Raw genomic sequence first — 26,925 nt, 5'->3', positions numbered from 1 at the left:
GCACAGGACAGTTGCCCCTGGGTTAGTGGTACCAACTAAGGGAGGTAATCTCAAAATTGTTAAGATCACTAGGGACTAGGTGTTAGTGCTATGATCTTCCTGGCCACCATTGCTATAGACTCTTCCGGATGAATCAAACATTTACGACATACCAATTATATGCCAGGCACTACAGTAAGTGATGCAGTTACAAAGAAAGGCAAAAAAACAGTCCCATCCCTTCTCTCAAGGAAATCGGATTCTAATGAAGGAGACAACATGTAAACAACTATGTACCAACATTATATATACAGGATAAATTGGAGAGAGTCTCAGAGGAAAGGCATTAAGATTAAGGAAGACTGGGAAAGGCTTCTTGTGGAAAGTAGCACTTTAGCTAAGACTTAAAAGGATGCCCAGGAAATCAAGGGGTAGAGATGAAGAGAGGGAGAGTTCCAGGCATGGGAGATAGCCAGTGAAAATGCTTGGAGGTGGGAGATGCGAGTGCCTTATGCAAGAAATAGGAAGGAGGCCAGTGTCACTGGATCGCAGAGCATCATCCTATTGTCTATTCTAATCAACTGATACTTGGCCTAAGAATAGAAAATTCCTTCTTGCATGCATCATCTCTAGGATTCTGAGTTGCTAGCAACCTATGCAGAAAGTCATTTCCTATACTATATCTTGCTGAATTTTTATCCCTATTCAGCTTAGGCCTACCCCTTAGATCCCTATTCTTCTTTGACTTTCTACTTCAATATACTTTGATATACCAACTCTTACCAACTTTCTCCTTCATAAGCTCTTCCTCTTTCACTCTTTCCATTTTTTGGTGCTCCCTGAAAACTGTCTTGTTCCCAAAGACACTTTATCCCAGGCTATCCTCTCCAGAGCTGGTTGATGGATCAGAAGTCAGCATACTTCTTCTTCCTCAATGACACATGAAAACACTCTGCCACTATCTCTCAGCAACTTCTCTTCATTTCAGGTTCTCCATTCTTCTATATCACCCTGTCTAGTTAATTACTGGGGTCATCTATTAGCCTGAAGATTATTCTCCTTATTTTTATATCCAGTTTATTGCCTTCCTCTCCATCCCCATTGCCCTTGTCCTTGGTGACTTTAATCAATCAATGAGCATTTATTATGGGCCTACTATACTATGTGCCAAGCACTGTGTTAAATGCAGAAGACACAAAGAATTCTAAAATCCCTACTTGCAAGCAACTTACATTCAGTATCTACATTAATGTTCCTTGAAACAGTCCAGCCTCCAGGTTCATTTTCAATTACCATGACTCCACTTTCTACTAAACTTCAGCCACTCATGGGAGCAGTCTGGGGTTGCGCTGGAAGCAGCTTGAACAGTTAAATTTTTGTTAAATTTTCAATGTCAACATTTATACCATGGAAACATCACAAAACAGGTCTTGATTTATTGTTTCATTGATTGTGTAGACTTAAGAAAGTCATGGAGAAAATGTTAAGTTGATTAAACTTAAAGATGTGTCATGATTACTTTTTTTTCCCCAGAGTACTAGTTGCTAAATATTTACTAGCATACCACTGGAATACACCCTGATCCTCACCATCATCCAAAATTGTTGCAAGATCTTTGTCTTTTTTTTTTTAAGTTTTTATTGATTTTATTTTTACATTTCCAACATTTACATGTTACCTTTCCCTCCCAAACCTCCCCACAATCAGGAAAGTCTTTTGTAACAAAATAAAATAGTTAAGTAAACTAATACACTGCCTCATTTGAAAGTACATGCAACATTTAACATCTGTAGCACCACACAGCTCCAATTCTTCTATTTTTTTTAAAAAAAAAAACATCTATTTTCTACCCTCTACTTCACTGGAGAAAAAGAAAAAAAATTCTTATAACAAATATACATAGTCAAGCAAGCAAAACAAATTTTGTCAGTTAGTGTATGCAAAAACAGATATGTCTCATTTTCTATTCTAAATGTATCACCTCTCTCATGGATAGCATGTTTCATCATTAGTCATCTGGAAACATGATCATACTGGTCATAGTTCTTAGAGCTTCAAAGTTGTTTTTACAAATACTGTTACTGTATAAATTTATAAGTTGTTGTTTTCCCCAGAGACTGTTAGTTCCTTAAGGGTAATGCTTTTCCACATTTGCCTCTGTATCCCCAGCACCAGCACCATGTATAGTACATAGTTGGTGATTATTAAATGCTTATTAATTAAGTACCTATCATGTTCAATATACTGAAGGAGACATTTCTTCAACTATAAAATTAGGATGATACCAGTAGTACCTTCACAGGATTGCTATGAGGTTCAAATGAGATAATGTATATAAGGGCTTTACTTACCTAAAAACACAATATAAATGTGAATTCTTATTCCTATACTTAAAGAGCAGACAATTGAGCAATTATCTCTTTACTTTTTTCACTAACTAGATATCTTTTTGTTTCCATGTGTAAGTTAAGCTTCAAATTGGTTTTATCTATTTTCTATCTCTTCTAAGATGTCATCTGTGAACTCCCCAAATAAAGGAGTTCATATTATATTATATTATATTATATTATATTATATTATATTATATTATATTATATTATATTATATTATATTATATTATATTATATTATATTATCTTTTCTTTATATGTCATTAATGATTAGGACAGGATACTGGATTCATGAGTCAGAATACATGGGGTGATAGAGCTAACTGATTCACAGAGGAAATTTTCATTTCTTTAGTCCTTCATGATATTCCTTTAGGCTCCTCTAAGCAAGACCCAGAACCCACAAGCTTTTGGTTTCACTAAACCCTGGCTAGGGAGCTGACTTGTCTGTTTCTATCTAATTTTGGCACCTGTCATCTGTGTTGGAGACAAAGACCCTTAAGGTATATTCTCCCACAAGGCAGCTCATAATGAAAGGGGAAAAAATTTCCTAGAGATTAAAGACTTGCAAGGGCATTCTTGACTTTCAGGTAAGTCACAGAACTCTAAGTCTGTAAGTATCTATATGTTTTGAGTCACTTGAAGACTATATGACTGGCCATGCTCAGGGAGCCAATAATCAGCCTTGGAGACCCTCAGGTAACTCAGTCCTGTAAGATCAGGTTCTGATATGATCAGATAAATGACACCCTGGGAAAATTATACCTAAAACCCATCAGAAGGCAACTGTCTATGAACTGGCTATTTGTTGACTCTGTTATTTATAAAACAAAACCAGCTGTCTCTAAAAGGGGGGAAAAACCTTATTACCTCAGGATACAGGGGGGAGCTAGATGAACATGAGTACTGTAAGAGCTGGAGAAACACTTCCCTAGAGAAAGTAACTTCAGAGGTCAAAGAAATAGTTAAGCAGTTATATTAATAGAAACCTTCGGGCTATACTTCTTTATAACCCTCCCTCTTTTCCTGGTAACAACAGCAATAAGCTTGACTGATTCTATCTTGAAGGAGACATTTATTATCTTGGAGATTTACTGCCAATGTTGGATATTCTAAGACTTGACCACAGAGAAAAATATTTTCCCACAGCAAGAAACCTGATATTTAGCAATTTCTATAAGCTCCAAGGTTTGCATATGTTCCCATTTTCTTTTCTGCTGATGAATGTTGCTGATTGACTTGGTACTCTGAGCAAGCCTAAAAAACTATAAAAACCCAATCTGTACCCTAAGAAGTAGAAACTGCTACCAGCCCAAGTAGTCTTCCTTAGTATACTAATAAATCTCTTTTCCTTTCAGTCTGGCTTCTCACTTTTTGACCCTCCAATCTTGCACACTTCATAGTGCATGAGATCCTCCCTAGGATCTCAGGCTGGAAATTTCCCCAAGTTTCTCTTGCTAAATATATGCATGAGAACTCTGGGTCATATACTGCAAATATTAGGGCAAGGAATTTATCAACAAGGGTTAATAAAAAATTTCAGTGATGTCTTAAGGGATCACTACCTTTCCCCATCCTAAAGCACTGAGGAATAATGAGACAAAGGACCTTTCTAATGAAGGACATATTTTGACTTGCACATGGAAGCAGGAAAGAGACTAGGGGGAGAAGGTTTAAAGAAACTACACTCCAGAAAAGTCCAGAATTAGCTGCTGCTAATTCACTCCCCACCCCTAGCACTCCTCTAGCACTTCTATGCTCATCCCTCCATTGAACCCGAGGAGGAAGAGGCAGATTCAAGGATTCCTTGGCATTGGGGCAACTTAAGAAAAGGACAGCTTCTTTTCTCTTCCCCCATAGCAAATAAGACCAGGAATAATAATTCCTCAAAACAAGGACTTATCCTTCCCCAATGCCTGGTTCAGATAACAGAACACCCAGAGCAGGAAGCCATCTCTGTTTATTCTTCCTGGAAGAGACACCAACTTAGGACAATAGCTAAGGATTCCCCTAAACCTACAGATGTTCCCAGTTAAATGCTGTTCCCTTTTTCCATTACCAGAGGAAATCTCCATAATTCATCACCTTTACTGACACAACCTATCTCCCTAGGTCTGATCTGTCTGAAGAATTCCTTTCAAATGCATTCTGTGATGGATCTTACTACAAAACAAACAAGGAATGCTTTCTGCAACCCCTCATCAAATTGTTGGAAAAGTACATCTCCACCACGTACATTCAACTCATGTTGCTAAACTCATTGCTTTAATCTGAGTTGTCATTTATAAGATAGCCTATATATGAGATCTACCTACCTACTACTATCTAGATGACAGACAGACAGATAGATACACTAACAGCATGCCTTTGGTGTGGTACATTATTTTAGAGTATTTTGGAAACAGAAGGGCTTTCTTACATCTACTAACAGTCCAATAATGGGCAGACTCCAGGTGCAAGGCTTTCATGATACTGTTCTTTGGCCACTAAAGATAACAGTAATGAAAGTCAAAGTACATACACAATCTTTGTTTTTGATAAACTTCTACTTCAGGCTCTCAGGAGCCTGAGACTCAAACTGGATCCACTTGGACTGGATAGCTAAAATGAAGGATGTACAGAAACTTGGCCTCACCCAAAGAGAAACCAAATTGGCTCCAATGTAATTTTTCCATGGATCTGTATGGGATATAAAAGTCCAGGAACAGTATCCTACTGGTCCCTAAGTACAGATCCATTAGTAATAGCCCTACATAGCCTAACCCATTCAGGCAAAAAAATCTAGTTAAGATTTTATCAAATTGGTGGTGAGGGAATTTTCCTGCTGCAATGAAGGAAACAAGCATGTACTAAGTGCTTACTATGTGCTAGGTACTGTATTGAGCACTTTACAAATATTATATCTCATTTGACCCTTACAACAACCCTGGGAGGTAGGTACTATTATGATCCCCATTTTACAGTTGAGGAAACTAAGGCAGACAGGGCTTAAGTGACTTACCTAGGGTCACACAGCTAGTAAGTGTCTGAGGCTGGATATTAATTCAGGTCTTTCTGATTCCAGGCCCAGTGTTCAATCCATTGCATATATACCTGCTCAGTGAAGAGGCCAACTTTCTCTTGTTCTGTCAGTAATTTATACAACTCTGAAAAATCTGTAAGGACATGACAAGGACAAAAGTACGTCTCCACAGTCCCTCTACAATTAGAATTTTTACAATTTCTAAAGTCTAAAGAGTCTTAAGTATGCTTTGATTATTCACATGCTTTCTGATTGGAGGCTTTTTCTCTCCAAAAGGCTATGGCTATAACAGTAGCCAAGATTCCTCTGAATAACACATATCCTATATGAAGAATTCTGTATCAAGTATCCAGTGATTAAGGGAGCATGGTTTAATAGCTCTTCAAAGTTTCCCACTCTTCAAACCTTCCACTGTCCCTATTCTCCTCATCCCCAGAATTCAAGACAAGTGGAAAGGACATTAATGTACTGAAACTGGCCAAATTATGGAACAACTTTTTTCCCCATAGGATGTACTCCAAACTGTCCTCATTATATTCTAATCTACTTCTTAAGAATTAAACTGTTTGCCTCCCTAGGAAATAGTTACAAGCAGGCCAAGGAGGCTCTAGCCTTGGTTCTAACCAGTGTCTACATACTCTGCCCCAGTGCATTCTACAATAATTATTTTGTTGGAAGCTTTCTAAATTTTGCTCAATTCTCAAGTTGCCTGTCCTCAGGGCTCACCCAGGGACCCATTCTACTGTTTTAAACCAGGACACTGAGATTGTTAAAAGAAACATTTGCACAAAGAAGCCTAGATGCAAAGGGCTTCATCAGGTGCTGTTACCCGCTTCCACTACTGTCAAACTTACAGGTATTGATAAACTAGGTCCCCACTTTTCAGTACAACCAAGCCACCTCTCCAGAGCTCACCCACCAGACCATTCAAACTGCAAATCACTCAGAAGGAAGTTTGCCCTGAAGCAGACAATTTCAAGAAGTAGACAAAACTCTTCATTGACAGAAGATGGGCCATGACATGGACACCTTGTCTTTCTGCTCACTGTGTGTTCTACTTTACAGGTTTTCTACATATTCCACACTGTTTCTACTAGATCAAAATAATGTGGCTGCTCTTGCCAATCATAGGACTCACAGACTGCATTAAGAGATGCAAAGTATTCAGAAGAAATAAAGTAATATTTTCATTGTATTCTACCTTGGTCAAGTCATATTTAGATGACATTTTAGAAAAATATATAAGGAAACATTCTAGTAGAGGGTGAGTAGGAGGGTAAGAAGACTGGAAAATATCCAGACAAGGACTAGTTAAAGGAGCTAGGCACATATAATCAGGGGGAATTAAGATACAGAAAGAACATAACTGCCTTTCTAATATTAACAGGTTATCATATAGATGACACATTCTAGTTGTTCTGCTTGGCTCCATTTGGTAGAACTGAGAGAAATGGGTGGAGACTGCAGAGAACCAAATTTAAACTTGGTAGATATAAAAAATTCATAAAAATGAGAGTTAACAAAAAGTAGAATAGGCCATCTATTGGGAGACAGTGGGTTCACTCTCATTAGAGGTCTTCATGAAGAAGATGGAAAACCCACTTGTTAGGGATGCTGTAGAAAGGATTCTGGGTTGCATATAGGACTGGAAAGCCTTTGAAGTAGTGGCTAACTCTTTGGTTCTGTAGTTCTGTTATAGAAGTTTGTTTTACTTGGCCCTAGACAACAGAACTAAGAACAGAGTGCAAATTGTAGAGTCTGATAGTCTGTGATTCTGAAAAGCACAACAAAATCTGAATAAAAATGGGTCATTGTATTTACAAGGTTTCCCTTCATTATACTTTCTTTTACACTGCTTAAGATGTGCTCTCAGACTGAAACTTTTCTGACCACCAATACTTTCAATAATGTTTCTTTCCAATATGAATTCTCTGATGTTGAGTAACATGTGCCCTCTGGGTGAATGCTTTGCCACAGTCATTACATTTATAGGGTTTCTCTCCAGAATGAATTCTATGATGTCGAGTCAGGTTTGCCTGCTTGGCAAAGGCTTTGTGACACTCATTACACTTATATGGTTTCTCTCCAGAGTGAATTTTCTGGTGTTGATTTAAGTTTGCCCGCTTAGTAAAGGCTTTTTCACATTCATCACATTTATAGGGCTTTTCTCCAGAATGAATTCTTCGATGAAGATTAAGTTGTGAAAGGTAGCTATAGTCTTTTCCACATTCATTACACTTAAATGGTTTCAATCCAATGTGAGTATGCTGATGCTGAGTAAGGTTTGACCGCTTGGTAAAGGCTTTCCCACATTCATTACATTTATAAGGTTTTTCTCCAGAATGAATTCTTTGATGCTCAGTAAGATTTGCCCACTTGAAGAAGGCTTTCCCACATTCATTACATGTAAAGGGCCTCTCTCCAGAATGATGGGCATAATGAACATTAAGTTGTGAAATCCGCTTGAAAGCTTTCCCACATTCCTTACATTTAAAGGGTTTCTCTCCAAAATGAGTTTGCTGATGTTGAATAAGGTTTGACCTCTTAGTAAAGATTTTACTACATTCGTTACATTTATAATGATCTGGACTCTCTTCAGAATGAATTCTCTGATGTTCAGCAATGTTTAACTCCTTGGTAAAAGTTTTCCTACATTCATTACACGTACAGGGTCTCTCTCCAGAATGATGGTCATAATGAAGATTAAGTTGTGAAACGTGGCTAAAGGCTTTCCCAAACTCATTATATAGAAAAGGTTTCTTTGCTGCAAAGGTTCTTTGACACTTAATTAGCCCTAAATTATCTCTGAAGTTCTTTCCACAGGTACCATATTTACAGATGTTTTTTAGTATAGGAGCCTGGTGTGTATCTAGGATTGGTCTCGGGCTGAAACTTCTCCCAAACTCGTTACTCTCAAAGTCTTTCTCATTACTGGAAATTTCCTCCCGTATGACAGTTTCTTGCTTCAAATGCTCATGGTGGCCTTGCTGCCTCATTAATCTCCCATAACAGTGAAAGGCTTCTCTCAGTTTGAAGTTCCAGGAACGATGTTTTCTGGATCTTTCCATTATTGCTCCCTGAGGTGATCCTTCCATAGATGTTTCCCACTTTTCAACTGATGCCCTGGCTTCGGGACTGCTGTCTGAATCTGAAAGAAGTTTAAAAACATAAATGTCCCCTGTTGTAGAAGGAAACTGTTACAGTGGGAGTGGAATAACAAAATGAGGGGAAAAAATGCCTATGATGAAATAGTTCATATATTTATATAGCTGCTTTAAGGTTAACAATGCAATTTTCTCAAAACAACCCTGTGGAATATTATAACAATAATATTATTACAATCACTATTTTCTAGATGAGGAATGTAAGATTCTCTCAGTCCTTGTCAATACGGCCTAAAGGTTTTGAAGAGTTTCTTGGATCAACATTTCCAACATGTTTTCCCCCTAACTGACAAAATTTATTGCTTGCAATAAATTCCTGTCTGCTAGTTTGTCATTTACTCAAATAGACAAGTACCTCTTGGGGCTTCACTTTCTAGCATCCATGGCACTTTCCCATGTTCCAACTGGGAGATCACATCTGGTTTAGAAGCTGAAAGCCCTGTTCATAGAAGGGTGAAATGGATATTTGCATGGTAAAAATCATTCCAAAATACAATCCAAGGATCTACATATTTAGAGAGGAGAGAATAAGCTAATTAACTACAATTTAGAGGACAGACTTCAAGGATACTCACTGTTATATCCCCATAAAATATAGGAGGATAGGCCATAGGGCTGAGGAGAATACAAATCTCCCACCTGTGGAAATACTGCACTGGGTTCTTGGCAGAAAATTTGGACACAAAAGAGCAAAGGAATGGAAGGGACAGTATCTAGGTTACTAATGGGGGAAAGAAATTGCCCCATTTTCAGTTCTATAATACAAAAGGATCAAGATTCTCTGATTTCTATACTAAAAAATAAACTCAGTTTAATACTTTTGAAAGCCCATGGTCTCTAAAAGTCTGTGATTCTGAGACATAAAGGGGAAATTTACCAAGAAAAACCAAGTTCCTATAGTTCTCCAACAATACATCTCTGTATAGGTTCTGCTCAACAGGGTCCAGCTGTACCAGTTCTTCCCAAGTGAAGTCTGGAACCACATCCTTGAATGTCACTGATTCCTGAAACATAAACACATTTCTGCTTGCCCAGGACCAGGTAGTTCCCAACATTACTCATAAGGGTGAGGTTAGCAGCACTGAAGAAGTGAATAGGGTGTAAGACACTGATAAAACAGCAGAGTAATAAGATATAATTTGTAATCTACTAGACGTAGTTACCATATGTATCACTTACAGCTGAACTGGGAGTGGGGGTGGGGAGGGAAACAGAAGAATGTGATATGCCTCCTGCTTTTACGGAACTTAAAATTTTATTGAGAAGCACTGAATCCTGTTACACAGCAGGAACTTACCTCTAATACTTAGTCTCACAATTCTTGAGGCTATTCAAGGATCCCCTTGGGACACACAGCGTGCTGTTAATTTGCTCAAGTCCACCCTTATTACTTGTCTTCTAAGGAGAGAGGGTGAATTTTAAATGAGATATTCACTTACTCTAAAACCCAAAGAATGAATTAAACTCACCCTAAGATGGATAGAGTTAACACGAACATCAATCTTACTCCAAATATTAATTTCCAATTAAATATGACATAACTACAACCTTCCAATATTAATCAAAGATTATTTGTTATCCAATAGAATCATTCACACCCCCAATGTTATTAGCATCTCCAATGTAGTCTAATGACAAAATATACTATATGGTCACTAAAATAACTTCTCATCTATAATTCCTCTCCTATCAACAAGATGCTTTCTCAAATTTTCCCTTTTCTATCAGTATTAATACACAATAAGGAAGAATACTGACTCAAAAATAATAATAATCCTCATCCCATCCCATCAAAATATAAGGATCAGATCAAAAAGTATGGCTCCTCTCTGACTAAAGTTAAGAATGGGTCTCTACTCATTTTTTTCCTTCTACACATTCTTCCTCAAATTCTGGTTATTCCCAGTACGGATATATTCTTCAGTTGCTTCCACCTAAATCCTTTTTCTATCCAACTCACCTGAAACAAATTATGAATACATATTCTCCTATATCTTCTGTGTCTTGTGCCCTTCTCCACTAATAGGAATTCTGATCAACCATGAACTTTTTCCTCTTCTTCCTGAATTCAGATCTGACCTCACACATTTACTGGCTGTGTAACCCTTGGCAAGTCACTTAACCCTGTTTGCCTCAGTTCTCATCTGTAAAATATGCTGGAGAAGGAAATGGCAAACCCCTCCAGTAATTTTGCCAAGAAAATACCAAAATGGGGTCACAAAGAGTCGGACACAACTGAATAAATGTGCCAGGCACTGATCACCTCAATGGAAGTCTGGCTCTCCCTAAATCAATACATGTTCCCCAATGTCTTTACTGCGCGGAAGAGCCCCAACTTCTCCCACTCTCCCCAGACACAATGGTGTCCCTGGCAACCATATCTCTCTATGTGCCAAGGAGATCAAGTATTTCCTGGCTGAAAGACCTTATAGGACCTTTTGGCCTCCTCATTATCAAAATTATTCCATTAGTTAAAACTTCTCCAAGAAACGGTGAAAAACAAAATCAATATCTTCACCTTTTTATTCACTTTTCAGTTTCTTCAGATAACTCAGTTGAGAGTTGCTGTTATCTCCAAGTAGTATCTTCTTATCTCGGTTCTAATTTGGCCTTAATTTTTAACAGTTCACTCCCTTCTAGCTAGAAAAACTCAACAAATCCTTGTTGACAATAAATATGACATCATGACGTTATAGTTCCTCAACTTCCCTAATTTCCTTTTCAAACAAAGAAAAATATACTATACTTTATGATGCAATGTTACTTATTTATGGCCTGCACAGTAGAGTACAATGGAAAGAGCACTGGATTTGTAAAGAGATGACCTGGGTTCTAGGTTTCAATTCTGCTACTAATTATCTGAGTGATCTGACATTACTTTACTTCTCTGGACTCTATATCTGTTTCCTCATCCATAAAATGAAAGTGTTGGACTAGATGATCCCCTAAAGTTTCTACTAGTTCAAAAAGCCTAGGAATCAAATTTTTAAAAATATGTATCAATGACCCCTGATAGAAAAAATGCTTTTGAACTTTGGCTTAATTCACAAGCTGGACAAATTCACACTCCCTTTTACCCTTTACTATCAACTATATACAAAGTGAGTTACCTTATCTACCTGAAGCCTTAAGAAAAATCAACCACTAAGCCCCTGTTCAGCTTTTAAAAGATACAGAATCAGATTTAGAAAAGGAAGGAAGCTTAGAAATCATCTAGTCTATTGCCTTATTTTACAGTTGTAGAAACTGAATCTCAGAATAGTTAAGTGACTTAACCATGATTACACAGGTAGTAACAGAGGGTGGAAGAACCCAGGTCCTCTAACTCAAAAATCCAGCACTCCTTTCTACTGCACAATGCTAGAGAGGCTGAGTCCTAAATATATATGCCCAACAGCAAATTTTTGCTTTTTCTCCAATTCCTGAGTTCTATTTGTCTACAAAACACTCCTACTTAGAAATCCCAACACTAAAAGAGAGAAATCTGCAAGCTATCACAACGACAGACAGGTTGTGTGTGTGCGTGCGTGTGTGTGTGTGTGTGTGTGTGTGTGTGTGTGTGACAGATAACCATAGCAATAAATTTTGTTCAAACAACTCTGTGATTTCAGCAATTTATAACTCCAGTTTCGAAGATTCCCAACCCATCCAAGCCTGCATATTCTATACTACTACTATTCACATCATGAAATCTGAAAGTTGGAAGGAACCTCAGCAACCATCTATTCCAATCTATATTTGAAAGGAATCCCACTCTAACATATCTGATAAGTGGTCATCCAGTCTCTGTTTGAAACTCTCTAGAGAGGGAACACCCACCACTTCTCAAGGCAGCCCATTCCATTCTTGGTTGGCTCTAATTGTTAGGGAGTTTTTCCTGACTTTAAGACTAAATCTGAATCTTTTCAACTTGTCCCCTTTGCTCTTGGTTCTGCCCTCTGGAGCTCAACAGAGCAAATTTAATTCCCTCCTCCTCATAAAAGCCTTTCAAATACTTGAAGCAGCTATTACATGCCCCAGGTGTTTTCTCCTCTCCAGGGTAAATATTTCCAGGTCCTCTGACTAATCTTCACATAACAAAGAATCAAGGCTCTTCACCATCTTGGTGGCACTTCTCTGACTCTAACTTATCTACTTTCTTCTTAAGCTGTAGCACCTGTCAGATGAGGTCTGAGAAGGGTAGGATGCAATGCGACTACCTTTTAAAAGATTTTTTTTTGGTGAGGCAACTGGGGTTAAGTGACTTGCCCAGAGTCACACAACTATGAAATAATATGTGTCTGAAGCCGCATTTGAACTCAGGTCCTCCTGACTCCAGGGCCAGTACTCTATTCACTGCGCCACCTAACTGCCCCTTAAAAGATTTTTTTAAAAAACAAGCTTTAAAAAAGAAAGCAAGATAATCCTGCCACAGAAATCTCCAACATCATTTCCTTTTGGAAACTGGGAGCAGGATGGAAACACAAACTTCATTCAAAACAGCTATCACAGCCACAAGAACTCAAAAGAACTTTCAAGTAGCTGCAGTTATATTAATTACTGACCATAGCAAGAGTTACAACCAAAGAGTTCCTACTTAAAGGAATACTTTCATGATGATCTAGTTATATAACATGCATGGTTAAGTGTTTGATTTTCTTTTCCTCTTTTATTTTTAATAAAGTTTCTTTTGCAAATATGGAAATAAAATTTAACAAAATTATACTTTTTAGATGGGAAAAAAACTTTTAAAATAGTAGCAGTTTGTTAAAAGAAAAAGAAACAAGAATAAGCTACATGCTGAAGTCATGGGATGCTGCACCTCAAATTTATACCAGCCCTACACACCTGAAATTACAAAATTCTCATGTTATGATAATCAAGTCACAGTTTAGAGGTGCTCTGTTTCCAATATCTGACTTTAGTATCTCATTTCAATTGAGAGATCCCTATTACAGAAGATTATTATTTCCAGAAAGTAGGTCCTTCAATGCAGTTTATGGACACATTAGCTTTTTTTGACTGCTACATAATATTGCTGTCTCACATTAAGCTTTCAGTCCACTAAAACCACAGAATAGTTTTCAGAACTACTGTCTAACCATGCCTTATTCTTGTGAAGTTGATTTGTTTATACATAAGAATAACATTTTACATTTGCTCATAATGAATTTCATTTATTAGATTCAGCCCAGTGCTCTAGCCTGGCACTCCATTCGGATCTAGTGTTAGCCTTCTCGACTTAGTATCATATGCAGGTTTAATGAGTATGCAATCTATGCCAATATACAAGTCATTGATAAAAATGTTTAACATCACAAGCCCAGAACAACTCATGGGGTGCTCCACTCCTGCCAAGTTGACAATGTACTATTAACTATAATTATTAACTATTAACTGTTAATGCTAATTAAGGCCATAAAACTAGTTCTGATTCCATCTGATTATATTAATATCAAATTCATCTCATCTTCTCAAGAATAATATGAGATACTTGATCAAAAGTTCTGCTAAAATTATCTCTGTTGGAATCCAATTGCTTTATTAATATAATATTAATTATATCTTAGACTGTTTCAAAGACATACTATTCAATTTGCAGAGGACTTTGGTACCTCCTCCTCCCTCATTTTTGAGCACTTTACTATTTATGGCAAAGCCCATTTTTACCACTTACTAAGAATTCTAATAAAAAGGTTGGCAAACATCCAGAGAAAGAACTGATGGATTCTGAATGCAGATCAAAGCATGTTATTTTTACATTCTTTTTTTGTGTGTGCTTTTTTCTTTTGCAAGCTGTAATTGTTTTTGCAAACTGTTTCTTTTTTGACAACATGACAAATACGGAAATAGGTTTTACATGATGGCACAGATATAATCTATATCAGAATGCTTACCATTTTAGGGAGGAGGAAGGAAAAGAGAAAATTTAGAATTCAAAATTTTAAAAACATGAATGTTAAAAATTGTCCTTACATGTAATTGGAAAAAATGAAAAACCATAAAAAATGGGGAAAAAAAAGGTTGGTGACAATTCAATGACAAAAATAAGAATTAGTGCTTATTTATGAATTTGATTTCCCCTATCACCAATAAGAAGTCAAAGTTGATTATTAACATCAAATATAATAAAACTATTCAGTTAATCAATCACTCTAGTCAACAATAATTTTTTTTTTTGTATTTTGTTAGGCAATGGGTTTAAGTGACTTGCCCAAGGTCACACAGCTAGTAAGTATCAAGTATTTGGTCTGAGGCTGGATTTGAACTCAGGTCCTCCTGACTCCAGGGCCGGTGCTCTATCCACTGCGCCACCTAGCTGCCCCTCAACAAGAATTTATTAAGCACTATGTACTAGGCATTCTGCTAAGCAAAAGGTATAAAAAAAAAGGCAAAAACATGATCCCTGCCCTCAAGGAGCTCACATCCTAACGGGAGAGAAAACATACAAATAACTAGGTACATAAAAGATATTTACAGTGTAAATGGAAGATAACCTCAGAGGGAAGACACAAGTGGCAGGAGGGAACAGGAAAAGTCTCCTGTAAAAGGTAAGATTTGAACTGAATCTTGAAGGAAGCCAGGGAAACCAGGAGGTGGCAATAAGAACACTCCAAGCATGGAAAACAAATAGTGTAAAGGTACAAAGTCAAGAGACAGAATGTTCTGTGTGAGGAATAACAAGTCAATATGGTTAGATCAAAAATTGATTGGTTGGGACTAAAGTGTAAGAAGACTGGAAAGGTAAGAGGGGAACAGGTTGTGAAGAGCTTTAAATGCTAAACAAAGGATTTTATATTTGATTCTGAGGGTAGAAGGAAGCCAATAAAATGTACTGAGTAGTGAGGTGACATGGTCAAATCTGTGCTTTAGGAAAATCACATTGGCAGCCACATGAATCTCTAACTAAAACTATATGCATTTTGAAGATGGTTTTTGGTTACCTGCTAAAACTCAGGCTTATTCTTGCCAATAAATCATAATCTCTGAGCTTCACCTTCTTCATTTGTAAAATGATAAGGCTGGACTACAAGTTCTAACACTCTTCAATCAAAACTGTTAGTGGGGGGTAGCCAAGATAGCAGAGTAAAAGCAAGGACTTGCTTCAGCTGTCCACCAAACCCTTCCAAATACCTGTAAAAAATGATAACAAATTCTAGAGCAGGAGAATCCACAAAAATATAGTGTGAAACAAATTTCCAGCCCAAGACAACCTGGATGGTCAAAAATAAAGGTATGTTGTGCTGGGCTGGGAGAGCAGTACAGTCTAGTGATGTCTGTACCAGTGCAAACCAGCCCCAGCAGGTCTGAGTGGACTGAATCACTAGCAGCTGTAGCAGTTTCCAGACTTCTCAACCCACAAATGCCAAAGACAGCTTAGAAGGTCAGTAGGAAAGGTCTATCAGACCTTGGTGAGAGAGGAGGGTAGGCCAGCCCAGGCCCCAGCAAAGCCCCAGGGTGGTGGCACTGGTGTCAGCAGCAGCAGCTGCTTCCAGAGCTTTCAGCCCACAGACGGTAAGGGGATCGAACAACTGATCAGAAAGAGATTAAAGGGATCCCTTTACCAGCACTAAGGCAGGATTCTATTGCTTTGCCCCTATTTGGATCTGGGTGGAAGTCCTGGGTGGCAGCCCTGTGGCAAAGTGGAGCACTGGCATAGCAGAGCTTGTGGCAGCAGTGGAGAACCCTCCTTACAGTTCCAGGCCAGAAAAGAGTACCTGTGGTCACTCACAGACCAAAGCATAGGCCAGGAAAGGAGCAAACACCTCTCCTTAGATCCCACCACCTTGGAAGAACGTCTAGGGACTTATAGGTCCCTAGAAGTATCTCTGAAAACAGCTGCACAAAACCCCTGAAGCTTGGGACAGTACACCTTTCACACTGGAAGCAGACCCCTACCTTAACAAAGAATTAAAAAGTGAAGTAATTGGCTGGGAACATTAGCAAACAACAGAGGAAAACTGACTATAGAATCTTACTTTGGTGACATGGAAGATCAAAATATACAACCAGAAGAAGACAACAAAGTCAAAGCTCCTATATCCAAAGCCTCCAAGTAAAATAGAATTGATCTCAGGCCATGGAAGAGTTCAAAAAAGATTTTGAAAAGCAAGTAAGAGAAGTAGAGGAAAAACTGGGAAGAGAAATGAGAGTGATGCAAGAAAATCATGAAAAATGAGTCAACAGCTTGCTAAGGGAGACCAAAAAAAAAATGCTGAAGAAAATAAGACCTTAAAAAATAGACTAGACCAAATGGCAAAAGAGGTCCAAAAACTCACTGAAGAAAATAATTCCTTAAAAATTAGAACAGAGCAAATGGAAGCTAATGACTCTATGGGAAATCAAGAAATTATAAAACAAAACCAAAAGAATGAAAAAAATTGAAGACAATGTGAACTATCTCACTGGAAAAACAACTGACCTGCAAAATAGATCCAGGAGAGATAATTTTAAAATTATTGTACTGCCTGAAAAGCCATGATTAAAAAAAAGAGCCTAGACATCATCTTTCAAGAAATTATCAAGGAAAACTGCCTTGATATTCTAGAACCAAATGGTAAAATAGAAACTGAAAGAATCCACTGATCACCTCCTGAAAGACATAGGAATATTACAGACAAATTCTAGAGTTCCCAGGTCAAGGAGGAAATATTGCAAGCAGCCAGCAAGAAACAATTCAAGAACTGTGGAAACACTATCAGGATAACACAAGATTGACCAGCTTCTATATAAGGGATGGAAGGGCTTGGAATATATTCCTGATGTCAAAGAAGTTAGGATTAAAACCAGAATCACCTACCTCAGCTAAACTGAGTATGGTCCTTCAGGGGAAAAAACAGACATTCAATAAAACGGAGGACTTTCAAGCATTCTTGATGAGGAAATCAGAGCTGGATAGAAAATTTGACTTTCAAATACAAGTCTCAAGAGAAGCATGAAAAGGTAAACAGGAAAGAGAAATCATAAGGGACTTATTAAAGTTGAACTGTTTACATTCCTACATGGAAAGATGACATTTGTAACTCATGAGATCTTTCTCATTATTAGGGTAGTTTGAGGTAATATATATATAGACAGAAAGTACAGAGTGAGATGAATATAAAGAGATAATATCTAAAAAATAAAGTTAAGGGGTGAGAAAGGAATGTACTGGGAGGAGAAAGGGAGAGGTAGAATGGGGTAAATTATTTCACATAAAAAAAGCTTTTAGAGTGGAGGGGAAGAGGGGAGAGGTGAGAGGGAATAAGTGAACCTTACTCTCATTGGATTTGGCTTAAGGAGGGAATAACATACACACTCAATTGGATATGGAAATCTATCTTACCCTACAGGAAAGTAGGGGGGGGATGGGATAAGGGTGAGTGAAGGGTGATAGAAGGAAGAGCAGATTGGGGGAAAGGGTAATCAGAAGCAAACACTTTTGAGAACGGACATATTCAAAGGAGAGAACAGAATAGGGGGAGGGATAGGATAGAGGGAAATAGAGTTAGTCTTTCACAACATGACTATTATGGAAGTGTTTTGCATGGCAACACATGTATAATCTATATCGAACTGCTTGCTTCTCAATGAGGATAGGTGGGGAGGGAGGAAGGGAGAGAATTTGGAACTCAGAGTTTTAAAAACAAATGTTAAAAATTGTTTTTACATACAGCTGGGAAATAAGATATGCAGGCAACGGGGTATAGAAATCTATCTTACCTTACAGGAAAATAGAAGGTAAAAGAAGGGGGAGGGAGGTGATAGAAAGGAGGGCAGATTGGTAGAAGGGGTAATCAGAATGTACATCATCATGGGGTGGGGGGAGGGGAAAGATGGGGAGAAAATTTGGAACTCAAAATCCTGTGGAAGTAAATGTTGAAAACTAAAAAGAAAGAAAGAAAAAGCTGTTAGCAGAAAGCATTAATTAGTCTGAAGTTCGACTTACCGCTTTTACCATGATCTAGCAAATGCTTTGGAGAAAAAGAAAATCCCCATAGTCCATGCACGGCTCAGTGATTTTTAGGGAGAAAGCGGTCCCAGAGACTAAAACACAATTTCTTCAATTGCCTAATCCAGAAAACATGTTTAAAAATCTGTTGGAATTTATAATCATTAACAAGTTACCAGACAACCCTTTTTTCTTCACGTTAGAGTATCACCAGTGATGTGATGTTTATAATTCAGTGATGATTATAACTCTAAGAATACCATTTTGAGTATGACTGAGCACTTAGCTAATTTTCACTACAGTCTTTGTTACCCAAATAACAGAACCTTAGTCCCAGTCCCAGTGAGTGCTTCTAAACCTGCTCCTTACTTTTACAATTTAGTAAGTTAGGTTTCTTCCTTTAACAGTTATGTCATGTTCCATAGCACACATTTTGGCACGTATTTGGCACGGACTTCAATTGCTCTTTACTTTCCCAAATGTTGACCTTGTTACTCTAATAAGGAAGTAAAGTCTTCGTGATACCAATCTCTGTAGTTCATATTTTTTTCCCTCAGAAAGACTTGCATAGTACTGAGTATAAAAACATAAATGAACGAGTTCAGGTTCCGTAGAGAAGGCACCAGGATGTGAAGTGTATTCCCTAATGAATCCATCATGAACTAGGATGGGTCCAGTCTCTTGGGAGAAAATAAAATGGATTGAGAACTCTGGAAACGACTTGGTTAGACACAGAATAGTAAAAACATTAGTAAAAATGAATGAAATATGAATATACTGAGAACTAAGGCATTTTTGGAAAGGGACAATACATTATACTCACCTGAAATTGGGCTGGTGGAAACAAAGCAGACTTTTCTTCTTTCTCTGTGTTCCTATCTTGGAGAATTACAGAATCCTGAGAATGCAAAGCTAGAGAGGACAAAGGATGGAAATAGGATCAGCCCCCAGGTCCTAACAAATTTAAAGAGAAGGGTAGTGCTGCCTATGGCTCTGGAGTTCTGACAATGCCTTTTCAGTGATAGCAAGTTTCCAATGAAAGTTTCCAATGACAGAATTCTGGTTTGTATGCACTAATTTCAAAATTGTTTCTAATATTATGTATCGCATGGAATGTGTAATGCTAGGTATCTGTCATGGTTATCTCCCCACTTCACAAGGAAATATTTATTTTCCTATCTCATAGAATATGAAATAAATTTTGCTGAGTGTCTAATAGAAAATGGCTTCATAGAAAATTTATATCTTCTATCAATGAGGAAATATGGCCTAGCTTAATCTATTTGTATAACCCTTATAGCAAGTCAATTGACTATACCTTACTATACTATATACCTTAGTTTTCTCATCTCCAAAACTGGAATAACCACATCAATATTTCTTACCTCACAGAGTTCTTAAAAATATATTTTTTTAAAATAAAAATGATTATTGTTAAGTCCAATACCAAGACTGATTGATAGATGGGGATGCTACAAACCTTGAGAGAAAATCTCTATGAAAGTTTATGAGGTTTACTACTTTGATTATTTCTCCTGTCACTTTTTTTTTTTTGCAGCCAACTGTTTGCATAGAGTCAAGTTAAAAGGAAGCGACTAGCCTGGATAACATGAGAGAGAAGACCAGAATTGAAACTGAATAGTACCTGCTTCCTCATTACCTTCTCATTACCCCCAATCCAAAGATCTTTCTCTCTGTGTTTTTCCTTCACTATTGTTTCTCCAACCCTGTTCCTGGGTTGTTCTATTCTTATTTTTCACAATCTGAAGAGATTTTGTTCTCTTATGGTATACTTCCTTAACTTACCTTCCTCCTTAAGAATTTGGGTTAAATCTTCCACCAAGGTGACCACCTCCTCAATGTTCTCTGGATGTTGTGACTTCACCCAAATCCTGATCTCACTGGGCAAGATGGTCAGGAACTGTTCCAACACCAACAGCTCCAGGATCTGTTCCTTTGTGTGAATCTCTGGCCTTAACCACTGAAGGCAGAGTTCCCAAAGCTGTTTCACAGCCTCACGGGGTCCAGCTTTCTCTGGGTATGGAAAACATCTGAAGGTCTGGCGAGAAACGTCTGGATTAAATTTTTCTCTTTCTAGAATGTTAACCTGTTCCCTGGGGAAATTTATTCTCAGTAATTTGTCTTGTTTATGTACATCTAGGATTTGGGAGCTCAGAGAGATAGTCATCTTATTCAGGGATAATAGCTCTCCATCTGGGACTATCACAGTGGACTTGGTATCTGTATCCCCAGTAGGGATCCAGTTCCCTTCAGACCCAGGCTGGATACCCACACACATTCCTAAGGGATGCCGTGGACAAAAATATAACATAATTAACTATCACAATCAAGAAATCTCAGTCAACAACTTTGATAGACTTAGCTCTTCTCAGCAATGCAAGGATCTAAGACATCTCCAAAGGTCTCATGATGGAAAATGCTACCCACATCCAGAGAAAGAACTATGGAGTTTAAATGCAGATCGAAGTATACTATTTGCTCTTTTTTTTTCTTCTGTTTTGTTCTGTTTCTTCTTTCTTGTGGTTTCTCCTGTTGGTTCTAATTCCTCTTTACAACATGACTAATGGGAAAATAAAAAAAAAAGAATCAAGTAAGACAAGATGTGTAAAGCAGTTTGCAAACCTTCAGGTGTTATGTGTCAGTTATTGGTTAGTTATGATTATTATCCCTTTGCCTCACTGCTGTTTCCTACAAAATAGCCAGTTGCTCAGGACTCCAACTCATCTTTGGAAATCAGTATGTGGGGCAGGAAAAGTCTGTTTGTTTTCAACACACTGAAATTCTTTTGTGGTCTATTTATAGATGAATAAACATCTCATGAACTACATAAATACACAGTACATAGAAAAACATGAAAAGCATTCTATTGGAACTTGTTTTAAGAAGTCAATTTTATTTTATTTTCAAGTCCTCTTCCTTTCCCTCTTAATCTGCCCAATCACTAATGAAAAAGTAGTAAAAACAAGACCCCTGTTGCAAACATGCATAATCAAGCAAAACAAACTCCAACACTAGCCAAGTAAAAAAAAAAAAATCTAAATATGGACTCCGAAATCTGGAGGTTACAACATACCATATCGGTAAAATGTTCAGCCTTTGACGTCACATCACTTGGTTTGGGGGAGGGGCAGGTGGTTTTGTTTTGCCTATAAGTTCCTGCATCAAGAGCATTCTTTAGAGATGAGTTTGGTTGAGCATCTTCATATCCCTTAGCAACATGGTAAGCAAACCTAAAAGATATGTCTCTACTTGCTTATCAAGTGGAGCTTCCAAACACTTTCGTTCTTGGTAAAGCTATAGCTCTTAATTTTATGCTATTCTCTCTGCTTGATTGTGCAGAGAATCCAGAACAGCCTCTTAGACTTCCTACTGCTCTGATTGCTCAAGGTGAATAAATAAATAAATAAATAATAGCACCCCCAACCCTTAATCTCATGATTAAATAAACAATACCATTAAAAAAAAACCTCAATCAAACCATCGCTTTTCTAGCTCCTACAAAGATTGTTAAGAGATTTTCAATATAAAAATTACCTATAAACTGATTAGGGAATAACACTGAATCGAATATACAAAGTAACAGTTACATAGTATATTACGGTTTACAGAGCTTTAGAGTTCTCTATGGTTTCCTTATATAAACCATGTAACCATGACATAACAAATATGATCTGGTTCGATGAAGAAAACTGAATAACATGGATATCTCCAGACTCCCAGACCAGTACTCTTTACCTTTATACTGAAATAAATATACATACTGTCACCATTCTGTAGATGTACACATGTAGAGAAATACACAAACTGGATCTGCTTCCACTACATTCACGTTAGTCAAAGCTAAAAAATAAGCATTTTGCCTGGGCTATAAAATTCTACAAAACAAGACATTATATTTTCTTCTTTCTTGCCATGGTACCTGGTATGATGCCTTGAATATCATAGGTACGCAATAAATGTTTAATTTATGAAAACTATTGAGAAAGAACAGTGGTTTGAATATAACAAAGAATCCAAAGCTATAACAAACTGCACTAACCTACAACGAACCAACCTAGTTCTATACAAAAAGAAAAATTCTTTGTTTAATAATAATACATGCCGTACATCCATAAGTCTAAAAACGTCCTTATCGACAATCAAAAAACTTAATATGGGGGTAAGATAAATTCTCCTTTACCAAAAATACCTAGATTGTTGGGCATTCCCAAGGAAACAGTCCTATAGGGGAAAAAAGCAAATTTCTTTTTGCTTATTGTACAATCCAGCAATTTCTAATTAGAGCACTGAAACTCTTATTTGTCAGGGAAGAAAAGGGAGCTATTTAAGATACTTTATGCACTCACAAAAGAAATAATTATTTCAAGTAACCAAGGAAACAGAAAAAAGTCTACTTGTCTAACGGCTCTAACTCTGAGCCAGAAAATCTATTTTTATTACATCCAGTTGTTACAAAGAATGATATTGTTTGTTTTTTCTTTTGGCTAGGCAAAGGGGTTAAGTGACTTGCCCAGGGTCACACAGCTTGTATGTGTTATATGTCTGAGGCTAGTTTTGAACTCAGGTCCTCCTGAATCCAGGGCCAGTGCTCTATCCACTGCGCCATCTAGCAGCCCCTGTTACAAAGAGTTATATTGCAAAATTCAATCCAATTTAACAACCATTTGTTAAGTGCCTGCTACGTGAGGCACGAGGACAAAAATCTAAGTCCTCGTAAGAAGTTACATTCTTGTGGGGCAAAACAACAAGTATTACATGTAAATACAAAATTACATATATACAAAAGAAATACAAAATAGTTTTTTTTTAAAATCCCTGAAACTGGGGAGGACAGTCAGGGCCATTGGGCAGGGGCAGGGGATTCCAAGAGATAGAAGTAAGGCGGGAAAGCACTTCAGTTATGAGGTTCAACCTGAACAATGGCAAAGAGGTGGAATATCACGTACAGGAAACAGCATGGCTTGTTTGGCTCTAATATATCACATGTGGGGAAATTGGTCTGGAAAAACAAATTAGAACCAAACTGTGAAGGGATATAAGTGACAGAGGAGATTAACTTTTATCTTCAATGAGGTAGGGAGACACCAAAGCTTACTGAAAAGGTGTGTGACACAGTCAAACCTGTACTTTAGAAATGGACTGAGGAGGGGAGAGATTAGAAGCCAATTCTAATTAAAAGGCCATTGTAATAGTCTGGGTAAAAGGTAATGAAGGATTGAACTAGGGTAGTGGCATTGTGAATAGAAAGATAAAGAAGGATGCAAGATGTGTTGTGGCAGTAGAATCAAGAAGACTTGGTAATTATTTGGTTAGGTAAGGAAGTGGGAAAGAAGGAGAGCAAAGAGTTGAAGATGACACCAAAGTGACAAAACTGGTTTGTTATGACTAGAAGGATGGTGGTGCCTTCAACATAAATACAGAAATTAAGAAAAGGGATGAATTTAAGGAAGACAAGAACATGCTTCCTTTTAAACAAGAGTTTGAGATGCCCAGGGGGGCATCCATCTTGAACACGTTATATGGGACTAAAGCTCAGGATACATTAGTACTAGATGTGTAGATTTAGGAGTCATCTGCTTAGAGATAACAGTTGAACCCAGGAGAGTTGGTGAAGTGATGTAAGGTGAGAGACAGACAGAGTGTAGCCTGGCACACAGTAGGAGAGTAATAAATGTTTACTGACTCAGAGAAGAAAGGGGGTAGAGGACCTGGGTTATACTCATGCAAAGAAGTGGGACATGGGTTATGATCCTGCAAAGGTGACAGAAAAGGAACAAACAGATAAGAGGAGAAGCAGGAGAGAAAGGTGCCAGGAAAACCTATGGGACAGAATATCAAGGAAGGGTTTGTCAACAGTGTTAAGTACTATAGAGAGGTCAGGAAGAAAAAGTCTCAGGACCTGGCAATTAAGACACCATTGATAAGCTTGGTAAGAGCTGTTTTAGTTGATTAGTGGGGTGAAAAGCCAGAATGCAAGGGATTAAGAAGTGAGCTGGAGGAAAGTGAATAAAGGCAAGGTGTACAAACAGCTTTTTCTAGATTTGTTGTGAAAGAGATGAGAGAAAACTGAAGGGATCAACTGAAGGTTTTTTTAAAGATTTAACAGATTTGCCTAGAGTTACAGGGAAAGAGTTAGTAGGAGTTAGATGAGATGGAAAATTTGAGAAAAAAAAAAGGGAGGGATGATCTAAGGAACAAAATCCTAGAGATGGGAAGGGACAGGAATAAAGGAATAAGTATAAAGGAGTTGCCACATTTTTATCAGACACTGGAGAGAACTGAGAAAATGTTGAGTGGATTTGAGGAATAGAATCGGGGAAAGAAGGGAACACATAATAGAGGGCCTCTGCTTTCTCTGCCAAGTATGTTCGTCAAGAGAGCTACAAAGAAGGAACTCTGCTGAGGGGGACAGGGTGGTACTAGGGGAAGTGAAGGCAAGGGAATAAACATTTACATACCTCCTACAATATGCCAGGTACCATGCTAAGCACTTTACAAATATTATTTAATTTGATCCAAGGTAGGTATTGTTATTATTCCCACTTTACAGTTGAGGAGACTGAGGCAAATAGAGGTTAATTGTTTTGCTCAGGGTCACATAGCTAGTAAGAATCTGAGACTGAATCTGAGACTGAATCTGAAATCAGGTCTTAACTGAATCCAGGCTCAGACCTCTATACACTGTACCACCTATCTGCCCCAAGTCAGTGGCTTGAGAAGAAAAGATATGGAACAGATATCATGAGGAGTTCTGCAACAGAAAGCAAAAAAAATTACCTTGCAGCAGTGTAAGTCCATCTGATATCAGACAACAAAATGGGAAGGGAACAGGTTCAGCATACTTTTTCCAGTAGTGTTCAGCAGCAGAAGGGTAGGTGGACAGCAGGAGGTAACCTAAGGCTAGGGTTTGGTGAGGTATGTGAGGGAACAGGGGCAGAAGACAGGAGACAGTTTAAAGCAGAACTGATTAATAAGAGGTTTGAGATTCATAAGGGAAGAAAGGGAGGCCATAACCAAAGTGATAGACCAAAAAAGCAGGGAGGGTAGAGTGACTTGAGATGTCAAGACGAAGACAAAAAAATAAGTTTAAAGAATGAGGCAGAGGTAGAGTTTGAAGGGTAAAAGATTATGATCTAAGAGAAATTTCAGAGCTTTAGCTCATGGAGATGGAAATTATTGGTGATGGTGAGATCAAGGTGAGACCATATCTGCCTGTGGTTTTTGTGAAGTAAAAATGGAGTTCCTGGGAACTGAAGATGATAAAATGGAGAGGCTCTCACCTGATACAATTAGCATTTATTAGTGCTTATATGTGCCAAACACAGTACAAAAATAAGTAGGCTGAAGTCCCCAAGTGATGGTGTGGGGAGGATGGCATGGGAGGGAGACAGCACAGATTAGAAATTTGCCCATCCTTCCATTCTCCCCCTTTCTACCTGTCTGTCTCTTCTCTATGTAAACTCTATGTAAACTAAAGATTCTTCTTCACCTTTTGTGTGTGGGTGTGTGACTTGGACACAATCTGTTCAAATCTATGGAACATTTGTCAGAATTTTTAAAAATATTCATAATTATAGGAAATGGCAAATTTCAGTTAGAGCAGAGGTTCTTTTGTGGGTGTGCGTGCCACGGACACCTTTGTCAGTCTGGTAACGGCTATGGACCCCATCTTGGAATAATCATTTAAGATATTCATAACTGAAGGAAATGCTTATTTCCCGTGACAGCAGGTTAAATAACCTTTTGCGTGTCATGGATCCCTTTTCGGAACGATTTTAAATGCATAAAAATACATAGGATTACAAATAAAAGGGATACATATTAAAATAGTTATCAAAATATTTTTTTAAATATCTGAGTTAGAGGTTAGTGAAAATAAGGATTTTTTTCCTCATTCACTGATAACCCCCCCCCCAAAATCTATCCACCGACCATGGAGTCCTGCTCGAGACTGGGCACCCCCAAAGGCTCCCTTCCCAAGCCCTCTTGTCCAGGGCTGGGTGTCACTGACAGGGTGGAAGCCAGCTGCAGGAGCCCGGAGCGGAGCGAAGAGATGCGAAGAGGAAATCTAACGGAAAGCAGGTGAGACAAAAGTACTCTGGGCGGAGTTTGCCTCCAATGCCACGGCGCCCTCCCTGAACTCAGGTCCGCACCCACAGTTCATAGGTCAAGCAAGAGTTAAGGTACCCTCCCACCACAAGGAACCAAGAAGCCAGACCACACAAGTAGCTCCTCTCAGGGGCGCTGCTAGGTGAGAACGCCCCGTGAGGAGCCAGAGGAGGAAGGGGAGGGGAGGTGCTGGCGCCTGGGTCCCCAGTACCTGTAGGCTGCGTATTTCTGACTTGACAGGGAGTCCGACGACACACTTACTGCGCTTCCGATCTGACATATACGGTAATGGCGACAACGGAAGGCGGCACCCCCTAGCTGGCTTTCCGGT

At 38.2% G+C, this 26,925-nt stretch overlaps 1 protein-coding gene across 2 annotated transcripts; it reads right to left on the bottom strand.

Annotated features, from left to right (window-relative positions):
• Positions 1-1,391: 1,391 nt before the first annotated feature.
• On the bottom strand, positions 1,392-26,925 carry LOC110200841 (zinc finger protein 215-like). 2 transcript variants are annotated; one of them, XM_020976222.2, is made up of 6 exons: positions 26,806-26,925; positions 20,271-21,045; positions 19,288-19,376; positions 9,432-9,558; positions 8,910-8,993; positions 1,392-8,538 (listed from the first exon to the last, which is right to left on the bottom strand). In XM_020976222.2, the coding sequence occupies exons 2-6, from the start codon at positions 20,794-20,796 to the stop codon at positions 7,292-7,294; spliced, it is 2,073 nt and encodes a 690-aa protein (XP_020831881.1). In that variant the 5' UTR covers positions 20,797-21,045; positions 26,806-26,925; the 3' UTR covers positions 1,392-7,291. The 2 variants fall into 2 exon arrangements, with proteins under 2 accessions (XP_020831881.1, XP_078008974.1); XM_078152848.1 differs by lacking the exon at positions 26,806-26,925 and adding an exon at positions 26,418-26,751.

Source organism: Phascolarctos cinereus, unplaced genomic scaffold (assembly GCF_003287225.1).
Source record: "Phascolarctos cinereus isolate Bilbo 61053 unplaced genomic scaffold, phaCin_HiC Scaffold_4;HRSCAF=312, whole genome shotgun sequence".
Classification (NCBI taxonomy): domain Eukaryota; kingdom Metazoa; phylum Chordata; class Mammalia; order Diprotodontia; family Phascolarctidae; genus Phascolarctos; species Phascolarctos cinereus.
Note: the sequence above shows the minus strand (reverse complement) of the source record. Positions and strands in the feature narration are given on the sequence as shown.